General features: G+C 42.1%; 1 protein-coding gene across 2 annotated transcripts in view; it reads left to right on the plus strand.

Annotated features, from left to right (window-relative positions):
• The window catches only part of CACHD1 (cache domain containing 1), a 90,390-nt gene that overhangs the window by 38,489 nt on the left and 39,892 nt on the right, over positions 1-12,009 (plus strand). For both annotated transcript variants that reach the window (XM_048312285.1, XM_048312284.1), the window contains exon 4: positions 9,899-10,005. In XM_048312285.1, coding sequence (XP_048168242.1) covers positions 9,899-10,005 — 107 coding nt within the window. The remainder of the gene's footprint in view (positions 1-9,898; positions 10,006-12,009) is intronic.

Here is a 12,009-nt window from a genome sequence, read left to right on the forward strand (position 1 = left end):
CACGAGATCCTTTGCCTTAGACTGTGCCTTGGCCATGTCTGTGTCCCCGGGGCTGTGGTTTTTGTTCCGGAGGGTTGTGAAATGTTTGTGTTACAACTCCTGAACTCTGTGTGTTCTTTTTCTGGCTGTTTCCTCATGTAGCCTCTTTATTTGAGCAAACATTTGGGGCAAGAACAGTGTCAGGAGTGCATTATCCTCAGGGTGTATTTTTAAGGTAGATTTGAAGGTTTTTCCCACGGTGTTTAAGGCTGTTTGTCACATGGTGTTCAACCTCTTATTGTCCAGCTTATTGACATTGTGTTGGGAATGCTGCAAGTTTGGATTGCTTTGGGGAAAATTAACTTGGATGTACTATTCTGCAGTGAAAGGATTTTTATTTTGAGTTTCTTTTAATGGCTTGCTGACTTCAATTTGTATTCGTTGTTACCATTAACAAAATTATCCCTGAGTTTGCTTTTATTTATCCTGAAAATCCGAGCATTGGTTTGTCATGTTGCTTGGGATAAACTGTGGGATTTCCACACCTGATGACTGTAAATGATAGAAAATAGGACCTAACAAAGTACAAACTGGGTTAGAAAATGAACCTGGCATTTAAATTGCTCATTTAGTGAGTAGTGGGATATGACAGGGAAAGCAATATTTATTTTATTGTTATTCGGCTCTTGCAGTGAAGAGCCCAAATGAATGAGTTTCCATGTGATTCCAGTCTGGATTAAAATTCCCAGCCTGGTTGTGCTTTTGGTTGCTGTTTTGTACCCAACATATTCTGGTTTCACTGGTGTAAGAGCAGCAGTTGTGTGTTTGTGCCCCCTCCAAGGCAGGGTTGTGCAATGGAACCACCTTGGTTTGGGAAGTGGTGAAAATAAATAAATTGGAATATGCAAACCCAGCTGGATGAGGCAGCACTGTTGGTGGCTATTGAGTGGTTTTGGCAAGGGACCCTTCCTAGGCCTTAATTCAACAAACATTTCCTGATAAAATTACACTCAGCTGCTTTACCAAAGGCTCTAAATGTGTGCTTGGACTCAAGGAAAAAATCCCACACCTAAATACATGTGCAGGGACTGCTGAGGAAGGGTGAGCAGGGCAGGGACTCGTGTTCCCCTTTAGTTTTTGCTGATCCTTCTTCCAGTTATCTCTGTTGGCATTTTCAGCTCTACCTCATCAGGGTTTGGGAATGGCACAGGAGGAGAGCAGGGCAGGCAGGGAGCGGAGCTTTCCGAGCTCCCACATGGTTGGTGTGGAAATTGCTCCCTGCGCAGCCATCCAGGCTGCGTTTGTGTCCCTGGGCTCAGAGCCTGGGGACCAGCTCCTTTTCCCAAGCACCAGAGGCTGCTCCAAAGCAGGCAGAGTTCATATGGATAAAGTGCTCCGGGCTCTTAGCAAGCTGATGGGAGATAAGGAAATGGATGTCAGGTGACATGCCTCTTCTAATCCTGGAAGAAATCCGTGCTGGAAAAATGAGCCTTTGTGTTTCCTCACCAACAAAGGCTGCGGAAGAAGCCATGAGAAATGGATTTCATGCTGTCTCCAGACATTCCCTATCGTGATTGAATTGGGTGGTTATTTACCAGACAGTGTTTGAATTAAAGTGTCTTTCTCCTGAAGAGGATAAATACGTTTGTGTCCTGGTTTTCCTGCCTGGAAGCCCTCGGCAGGTATTGAGGAAATCTTGGGTCTGGAATGGGCAGATGGGGCAGCAAGAGGGGAGGGAAAGAATAAACAGAACTTATTTATCAAACATCCTGAGTAGCTGCAATGGAAGCTTATGGAATATGTGTCAGCTGTGAGAAATGTCTAAACAGGGATTTAAGAAATGAGTTTTGGGATGCAGCTTTGGAAGCATTAGGGGGTTCTACCTTTGCAGGTCTGCATGGTGTGACTTGTGAGTGACGACTGGAATAACTTTCCTCATAGAGATGGTGCTGGCCTGGATGGCACCAGGCAGATAAAGAAGGGGTTTATATTGAATATTTGCCGATGAAAGGAAATCAAACTCCTTCCACTCTAAGAACAAGTGGATAATGTTTGAGTGTTTGTCTTCTACTCATTGTAAAAAATGCCTTTTTCTGGATTTGTGATTGATGCTCTCATGTGGGAGGCTTCCAGAAGTAGCTTTCCATAGTTCCAGTTTGCCAGGGAAGTTGGTTGTGTTAGGGGCCATAGAGCACCTGCCAGTGGTTTCTCAACACAGCAATGGCTGCATAGGATCACCTTCCAGGAAAAAAACCAAATTATTCAGATGCATTTGTGAGGAAATGCAGCTGTTCCTGCAGCTTTTCCAACAAGAAAACCAGATGATGCTTTTAAAGGGACTCAAAACCTGATCTTGATCCTCCTCTCTGCCCGGTTTTAAGACCCATCACTCTGATGGGCTTCAGCATTTCATGTCCTCAGGTCAGGGAGAGAAGGGAATTCCAGTTTCCTTGGGATCTGAGCAAGAAGAGAAGTGGCAGCTGCAGGAAGCTGCCCCGAGTGTCCCTCACTGCACCTCCTTGTTGGACATGGCTCACGTGTGCTGCTGGAATCATCCCCCTTCCTCCCTGCTTCCACCCCGGGGCCACAAATGAATTTCACTGCTGGGTTTTTATGGGAAGGTGCCCCAGGTCTCCAAATCCATCTGTTCAGGGGCACTGGTGTTCATTAATGCTCCCACTTTGGCTGCTTGACACCGCCTTTCCAGGCAGCTGGAAATCTATTTTTGCTCTTCATTTAACTATGCTGATAAGAGCTTAGGGAATGCATTTACCCAAATTTGTGGAAGGAGCTGGAGTGGAGAAATATTTGTTGGTAAAACACCCTACTTGGCAGTGCTGCATTGCAAACATTAGTAGAGCTGTTTGAATAAGGGAGTTTACGAACCTCTGTTTGAAAATCATTTACTCCCTGACTGTGATACTGCCTTCAGAAGTGGTCTGGTTTTTGCTTTTTTTTTTTTTTTTAAGCAGATGGTTAAATATTTGCTAATGCAGTTCAGTTTTATCACAGCTCTTTCTGTGTTTATCTTCCCTCTCCGGAGCAGTTAAGTGGGAGATAACGGGAATCCCATTCAGTTCCTTGGGTTGCTGCAATAGCTGAAGAGCTGCACTTCCAGAGGAGGAGTGGGGGGGCCACAATAAATGAAATTTAAGATGTATTTGCTGTTCTGACTGAGTTTCAGGCTGCAGTAAAGCACAGAGATGTAGGGAGTGTGCACAGCCCTGGGCTTTGGCAGCTTTTGTCCATAAAGTGCAGCAGGTATTCAGGAAATCTCTCTCCCGGCCTCTTGCTTTTATTTCTAATGTGGCCAAATTCCTCAAGAAGATGTGGGGTTTGGAATAGAAATTCCTCATGAAAAAGAGAGGATGGGGATAGTTTGTGTTCCTGGGTTGAAACCTCCTTCCAACAGTACATTCTCTTTACGTCTGAGAGCAGCTGCACTTGGACTTTTTCAAGACTACGTGAAATAATTGGAGCAACTTTGGTGCCTTGCCAGAAGAAATTGTGTAGCTGTAACATCAGTAGCTTTTTTTTTTTTTTCCCGAATTTATTCATAAAAACATTGTTTTCCAGCATTCTGTTTAGATGCAGTGGGCACCCTATATTTAAGTATTTATGTAAAATATAAGTTAAAATCTTGCCTTGCAATCAAGCAAACAAGGCCTGGTTGGGAATTTCAAAGGAAACGCTGAATTTTGAGTGAACTTATGTAATTTCATTTGCATATTCATGTCAGCTTGAATTTGCATGAACAGAGAGGAAGGGAAAAAATGAGTATTAAAACAATATGAAGCCCTGAGCAGCTGCTCAAGTGCCATTTTTATCCACAGCTCCCTCGTTTTTCCCTAAACTCCAAATGCACAAAAGAAGTTGATTTACACTGTAAATTCAGGCCGAGCAAAATCCAATTGGAGCTCACTCGAGCGCCGTTTTGATGTGAGATTCAAAGCTCTTGCAAATTCATTTTATCTCCTCCACTCGCTGATCTCCCGCTCGTAAATCCTGTTGAAGGAGAATAAAAATGAGTGCGGCCTGATGGGAATTTCATGTGTGAAGTTCAAAGCAGTTTGTACATCAGAGCCAACGTCAATCAAGGGAAGATCTGGGAAGGCAGGCAGGGAGCGTGGAGCTCCGTGGGGACCAGATCAAAGTGGGAGTCGTGGCTCTGTTTGCTCCCTCGGGATGCAGCTTCCATCCCTTCTTCATTAAAGGGAATCCAGAAGGAAGAGAGAGAGGCAGCGAAAAGGGGGATGGGGTGAAGGGGCCTGTCTTGGAAGGGAATCTCAGCCAATGTCTTTTGCTGGCTTTAAAGAAGTAAAAAAAAAAACCACACCAAATTATATCTAAAGAATTTTGGTGTGGGGTTTTTGATAAGGATTCTGGAGGACTTCCCAAGTGTTGGTTGTGATGTCGTCACCTGGTACATTTTGGGTCAACTCTCAAGAGAAGTTTTTATCCGCCTTGTAGTCGTGGTCCTGGAAAAAGTGGGAGGCACTGGTGAAGATCAAGGGAGGCACTGGTAAAAATTGAAGGGAGATACTGGTAAGAATTGAAGGGAACACTGGTAAAAATTGAAGGGAGATACTGGTAAAAATTGAAGGGAACACTGGTGAAAATTGAAGGGAGATACTGGTAGAAATTGAAGGGAGATACTGGTAGAAATTGAAGGGAGATACTGGTAGAAATTGAAGGGAGATACTGGTAAAAATTGAAGGGAGATACTGGTAAAAATTGAAGAGAACACTGGTGAAAATTGAAGAGAACACTGGTGAAAACTGAAGGGAACATTGGCTAAAACTGAAGGGAACACTGGTTAAAACTGAAGGGAACACTAGTGAAAATTTAAGGGAGATACTGGTGAAAATTTAAGGGAGATACTGGTGAAAATTTAAGGAAGATACTGGTGAAAATTAAAAGAGGCACTGGTAAAACTTAAGGGAGATACAGATAAGAATTAAAGGAGATGCTGGTAAAAAGGGAGGCTCTGGTATAAGTTAAAGGAGACAGGTCAAAATTAAGGGAGGCGTTGGTAAAAATTAGAGGAAACACTGGTAAAAAGTTAGGGAGACACAGGTAAGAATTCAGGAAGACACTGATAAAAATTAGGGGAGGCTCTGGTAAAAATGTAAGGAAGGAACTGGTAAAAATTCAGGGAGACACTGGTAAAAATAAAAGGAGGCACTGGTAAAAATAAAAGGAGGCATTGGTAAGAATTGGCTCCTCTGTGTAGAGAAAAGGTGCTGATCAGTGCTTGTTTTCAAATACTAAAATACAAATATTTTTGGAATTTTAACTTCTTCTGAAGCGAGTGATGGGAAGGTCTGCAGTTTGAAAGCTGAGTGGAAAATGTATGAGGTATAATTATGGTAGGAAAGGTAAAAGCAGGAGTTACAGCTGAGAATATAAACATTGCTTGGAAAGGCCACTTGGCAGTGCCAAGGCTTTGGTTTTAATTGTGGCTTTAGTGGGGAAGATGCTCAAATATATGAATAATGCATTCTGAACTAAACCGACTTAGAAGTATGTGGAAAATTCTCCAGAGTCATTAAAAAGATCACAAATATTGCAGTGTGGATTTGCCACAATGCTGCCTCTGCCCAGTTCCTGGTGCTGGTTTTTACTGGTCATGGGAGCTGCTCTATTTTCCAGGTCTCCTTGTGCCGTGGGAACCAAAAACTCCATTGCAAGGTGCAAAAAGTCAATTTTAAGACAAACAGCACCTGAAAAGAGATTTGAGGCAGACATCCCACCTAGCCCAGTCTGGGCCAGCCCTTGCTCAAGGCTGGCAGGTCTGGTCTTTAACTGATGGGATTTAAAACAATTCTTCATCTTTTATTTCTACTTTTTCCCCCATTAACTGTATTTCCATTTTGCTACTTGTGTGCTGTAAGAAGGAGGGATGGGATTGGGCTGCAGGAATTTGTTTTGCTCCCTTCTCTAGCTCTGCTGCAGATTATTTAGGCATGCACGAATCCATCTTCCTGGTGGGTAGCTAACACTGGCTTCCTGAAAAAAGCTGAGGCCTTGGATGATTTTTGGAGCATGTTGAAGCATTTTAATGCAATAAATGAATAATGTTCGTTGCTAACAAGGTATCCTGTTGCCATCACTAATAGATTTTGATGGGAGCTCTGGGACAATTAGTTTACATCCTGCAAAGTCATTATTTTTCACTGTGGGGTTGTTGTTTAGCATTGCTCGGAAATATTTCTTTAGGATGGAGATGTTTAATGTGCAGTTTTTTGGGTTTGCCCCAAGATAAACACAATTTTTGTGGAACCCATCCGTTATCAATCAATCTTAGGCTGGAAATCCTTCAGCCAACAAAAAATCAACAACAGTTCTGCTCTCTTGGAAAGAGCTGTGTTTTTTTTGAAGTGGTTACATTTTAACCGTGATAAGAAAAGCCACAGCCTCCATCCAAGAGCTGCATTCCTGGGAAATGTCTTTTCCTCGATGGAGAGGGCTTGGGAAGTTCTCTGGGAGCAGGTTGCCAGTAGTGTCAACAAACAGCTCCAGCAGAGGGGATGAGCCTGTGCAGGGCTCCGGGTCTGGCTGCTTTGGGTGTCTGACAGAGCCAGCCTGATCTTGCAGCCTGGGGCTGAGCACGAGGACAGGAGACCTGTGTGTCCGTCTGTCCGTCCCTCTCTTCCTGACTGTGGAGAGCAAGGATAATGCAGGAGATCAAAGGGCCTTGGCACAAGGATGTGCAGTGACAGGACAGGGGCAGGATGGCTTTAAGGCAAAGGAGGGCAGGGCTGGATGGGAGATTGGGCAGGAATTGTTCCCTGGGAGGGTGGGCAGGCCCTGGCACAGGGTGCCCAGAGCAGCTGGGGCTGCCCCTGGATCCCTGGCAGTGCCCAAGGCCAGGCTGGACATTGGGGCTGGAGCAGCCTGGGACAATGGGAGGTGTCCCTGCCCATGCCCATGGAATGAGCTTTACAGTGCCAGCCCTTCTGTGATTCCATAATCATCTTTCCCCCTCTCTGACTCCAGAATCAAAACCCCAGCTGATGGAGTGCTGTGATTGTGTTGTTTGGGCTAAAATACCAAAAGCACCAAACATCCGTGTCCTCCAAGGAGCCCCCAGTGCTTTCGTCGAGCAAAAATGGAGCAGTTGCCACAATTATTGGGTGTTTCTCACAATTCTGTGGTATTTTTCCAGTGATGAGCAAGTTCTTAATTGTGTATGTGAGGTGGAGGGCAAAAGGAGTTCAACATTTGTGTTCATGTAGGGAAACCCAACTGTGGCACAAGGCTGAGCTGTGGGAAATTTATCCAAGGATGAGAGAGGGAATTTGTGGACAGGCTGCTCTGGGAATCTCTGATGCCAAAACTTGCACTCTCCATTTACATTTGTATCTCTATGGTAGAAGGTTTGCAACTTAGAAATAGATTTTTCCCCAATATTTATATTAAAATATTGATGAAAATGGGTTGAGCAGGTTTAAACTCTGCATTTATTCTGTGTAATTTTGAAAGTGGATGGAGAGCAAATAATTACTTCCAAATAAACGTGGGTTTTTTTCTTTTTTTTTCCTTAACTTTTCCTTAAATCTTGGTTTGACAAGGGATCAAAAAATGCTGATTTCTCAGTAATTAACTGTTCACTGATAGTTTCATTTATCTTCTTTAGGAAAAACACAGTTTAAGATGCCCACAGTGTTTATGGATATAAGTTAAACTAATTTTCAAGCCTGCCAGTTTAAGGAGGCTTTGTTTTTATTGATATTTCTGTGTGGCAGTGATGATATTAAAACTAAGGGGTGGATGAGAAATAATGGTCACATTCTGCATATTCCAGAATTCAGTTTGATGAGAGCTTCTTACAAGTGGAGCTCCCAGTCTGATGGGCTCTGACTGTGCAAAATGAGACTTCTGTGACTCTACAAGAATCAGAAAATTTAATCTGATGTTAAGACCAAAGGATTCAGTGGCTGAGGTGTGGTTAGGAGTTCTCATGAAAGATAATTTTACTTATTTGTAATGCAGAAAATCATTAAGGAATTTAATAGGGACTTCTCAGGAAGTGGATTTTATAGTTAAAAGCCAAATTTCTAAGCTTGTGAGGAGGCTCTGCCTGGATTTGTAAGGCTAAAATTTCTGGTATTGGATCCAATCACCTACAGAGATTCTGATCTTGAGCCTACTAATAGATATTCTTTTTTTTCTTAGGTTTTTTTCACTTGTAAGTTGTAAAGTTTTCCAAGGACCTCACAAATCTCAGCCCATGCTGCATCTGCATCCCTGCAGAATGAAATTATTTTGAGCTGGGCTCAAAGAAACTCTATTGAATTAGGAGAGGTTTAGTTTGCTTAAAAAAGCCTCTCTTCCTGTGGTCATAAGTTGAAATTTCCTCGTGGTAACAGGTTCCAGCTGCATGTGGGGTTTGTTGCTGCTAATTGTTGTTTCAAGGGGATGGTTTGGAAGGGAATTGTTTTATTGTCTGTGACTCTAAACCAGCCCTTACAGCAAACATGGGAGCAGAAAATCAGTGTTTTCCAGCCCTACCAGGCACCATGTTGGTTTAAGGAGCTGGAACTTCCTGGGTTTATCATTTCTTAGGAATAGGTTGGTGGTAGGAAAACTCTTTGATAGGAAGTAAATAGGTTTTTAATTACAAGAGTAATCACACTGTCAAATGTCACCTGAATAATCAAGGTCACAAAAATTTTATCCAATAAAATTGACCTGTGTAAATGATACAAAACTGCATTTAGGTCCTCAAAAGCTGCAGAAATGTTCACAGTTATTTACAACCCTTTAAAATATTTTGTATTTAAATTTCAAGGCATTGGTTTAATGCTATTTTATAATTTTATTATTAGAACTATGCACTGGAATACTTTTTGTGTTAGAGTCATGAATGTGTTTGAATTATTCAACCTAATCAAAATACAACAAAACTTCAGACTGTCAGATTCCTTCTGCTGTTTGGAGTGTAAATCCTCAAATTTTGGTACAGAAAATTGGTTTAAAATTGTTCTGTTGTCATGGAATCCCAGGATCATGGAATGGTTTGGGTTGGAAGGGATTTTAAAGCTCATCCAGTGCCACCCCTGCCATGGCAGGGACACCTCCCACTGTCCCAGGCTGCTCCAAGCCCCAATGTCCAGCCTGGCCTTGAGCAGTGCCAGGGATCCAGGGGCAGCCACATTTGGGCAACTGGATCTCGATCAGATGATTTTCATAAAGGCATAAAGAGAAATTCCTCTGCACACAAGGCCATTTTTCAAAAGAGAAAGAAGAGCTCCTGGTACTGCTGAAAGATTCTGGTGAGAAAAGGATTGGTTTCACAACAGGAAACCAATGTTGGGAAACAGATTCCAGTGGCACTGGAATGCTGAGCACGTTCCCCAGCTGGAATCTCTGCTGTTCAAATCTACTTGAACGAGCACCACTCTCATGGTCCCACCTTTCAAGGATTATTGTGGGGGAAAATGCAACAGATGAGTGCAGAGAGCAGAAGCAAATGAGCTTATCCCCCCTAGGCTTGGGTTCCACAATTTCCCCATGCCTCTTAAAAAGGATAGATAAAGTTGGATTTTCCCAGATAATTATTTACATTGCAGAATTAAATTTCCATTGCAAAGGTAGGTTTAATAAGTAACATTTGATTGCTGATCCTGTCGTCATCTTTCCAGATTTGATGGGAATTTCAACACCAATGTCTTAATATTAATAGTTATTTACACTGAAACATAAAGAATCTGTGTTTTCATTGTAAATGCAGGTTTAATAAGTAAAGTTTGATTACTGATCCTCTTGTTGTTTTTCCAGATTTGATGGGAGTTTCAACACCACTGTGTTATTACAAATAACAATTTACATTGAAATATGAAAAAGCTGTGTTTTCATTGTAAATGTAGGTTTAATAAATCAAGTTTGATTGCTGATCCTCTTGTTATTTTTCCAGATTTGATGGGAATTTCAACACCAACGTTTCCAGAACCATCAGCTGCGATAGACTCTCGACCACTGTCAACAGCAGAGCCTTCAATCCTGGACGTGACTTAAATTCTGGTGAGCAGCACAGTTCTACTTTGGGGGTTTTTTTCCTTCTCTTGTAGGGTTTTTTTCCCCATTAGACTCGAACATTTCCTTGGCACAGGGAATTTGCATTGATTGCCATAGCAACAAGCTTTTATTTCTCCTTGCAACTGTCACCCTGCTCTTAATTTGAGACTTCATGATTGAAAGCTGATACCTAAAGTAATGCCCTTAGTCTAAGTACTTTATAGAAATGTCATGAAGATTTTATTCCAGCCTACCATGGATAATTTTGTTGTGGTTCCTGCACTTTTTATTTCTTTCTTTTTAGTTCTTTTTCTGAGGCACTCTCCTTCCTGGCCTGTCTGCTTTGGCATCAGCAGTGTCAGCTGCTGGAGGGGCCGCACAGGGAAGTTCCTCTGATCTTCTTAGCTGAGTTCAGCTCATGTGAGGCTGCCTTTGCAGTGATATGCAAAAGCTACCAAATATGAGGGCATCTTAAAATATTTCCTTTCTTTGTCTTGTCAGGGCATTTTCTCGACACGTTTAAGGACTTAGAAATATGCTTAGAACCAAAATACACGTGACTTATCCCTGAAAAATTCAGCTTTTGGGCCTCTGGTGCAGCAAGGCTTTCTTTTCTTTTTTTTTTTTTTTTTTTTTTCATCCTGATCAGTGTGGATTAATACAGGGATTTCAGTTGGGTTCAGTCAGACTTTGGCCCAGCTGTTCCATCTGACTTTTCAACTTTTTATGGTGCTCGGTGTTGTAAATTAGGGACCATTAATAGACTTTGGTTGTGGATTTCATTTTGGGGCGAGGGTTGTTTGTTAATTCTTCAGGGGGAATAAAGCAGACTTGGGATTTATTTTATTTTAATTTTCAGAGCTCTTGTGGAAGAAAAGTCTGATTTATTTTATTAACTTGACTGATGAAGTGGCAGACCTGTCATTCCACCCTCACCATCTTGCAACAAATGGGAGAAAGAACCCCAAATTTTTATGAATTCCCTTACTGTTTCTCTTCTTATAGCTCTGCTTTCTGGATTTCTAATGAAATATAAAAGGAAAGTGAACAGTCCCCATAGATTCTTTTCCATCCCATCCATTGTATCCCACATCTTGGATGCAGGTGCTGGCCAGGCTGATTTCTTGACATGCCGTGATTTGTGTGGTGTTTTCCATCCTAAAGCCAGGCACTCTTTGTTCACTCATTATGATTTGCTGAGCTTTGTTTTACTCATCTCTTTATTACAAAAAACCAAACCCAAACAGCTCATTAAAATAATGTTTAAAATCGCATGCAGTTGTTAATTAATCAAAATAATTTTTGAAAGCAAGCTTACAGTCACTATTGTGAGAGCAAGGCATTGAATGAATCACTTCATGGTTTTTATTTAAATTGAATTTAAATCTTTTTCTACTGCAGAAGTTGGAGGTTAAAAAAAGTATTCAAGAAATGTTCCTTATTTTTGAGTGATGAAAAGCAAATAAGTTGCAGTTTCTTGTAAACATGATTTAAATTTCTGGTTTGAATTCCCACAAAAACAGTGTGAGTGGGTGTTCAAGGTTCCTGCTGTCCTGGCTCAGCAGTGAGGCTCAAGTGCCTCCTCTTCCCTTGCCTCTGGCTTGAAAGATTCCTGATGAAAGGAGAACCTTCAAAACATGGCATTGGCAGGAAAGGGCAGCAGGAGAGGAGAGGGAATTGGAGGGAGAGTAAGAACAGGGATTTATTGACAGCAGACTCTCCTCTGGCTCTCCTGTTACAAAAACAGCCTTGGGGGAGGTTTGATTAGGGAGGAAATGTCTGTAAGAGAGAATTGGGATGGAAAGAGAGGATTGAGGCAGGGATGGAAATGGTTAATTTGAGAAACAGAAGTTGGTGCTGGGTGTACACCTTGTGAAGAGAGAAGTTTTGTGTAGGTGAGGTCCAAGGAATGTCCTTGGTCCTTGTGTTTGAGTCTGGGAGATCATCACAGGTGGGGTTGGGTTGGAAGGACCTTAAAGCCCATCCAGTGGCAGCCCTGGATTCCCAAAG

Source organism: Corvus hawaiiensis, chromosome 9 (genome assembly GCF_020740725.1).
Source record: "Corvus hawaiiensis isolate bCorHaw1 chromosome 9, bCorHaw1.pri.cur, whole genome shotgun sequence".
Lineage (NCBI taxonomy): Eukaryota > Metazoa > Chordata > Aves > Passeriformes > Corvidae > Corvus > Corvus hawaiiensis.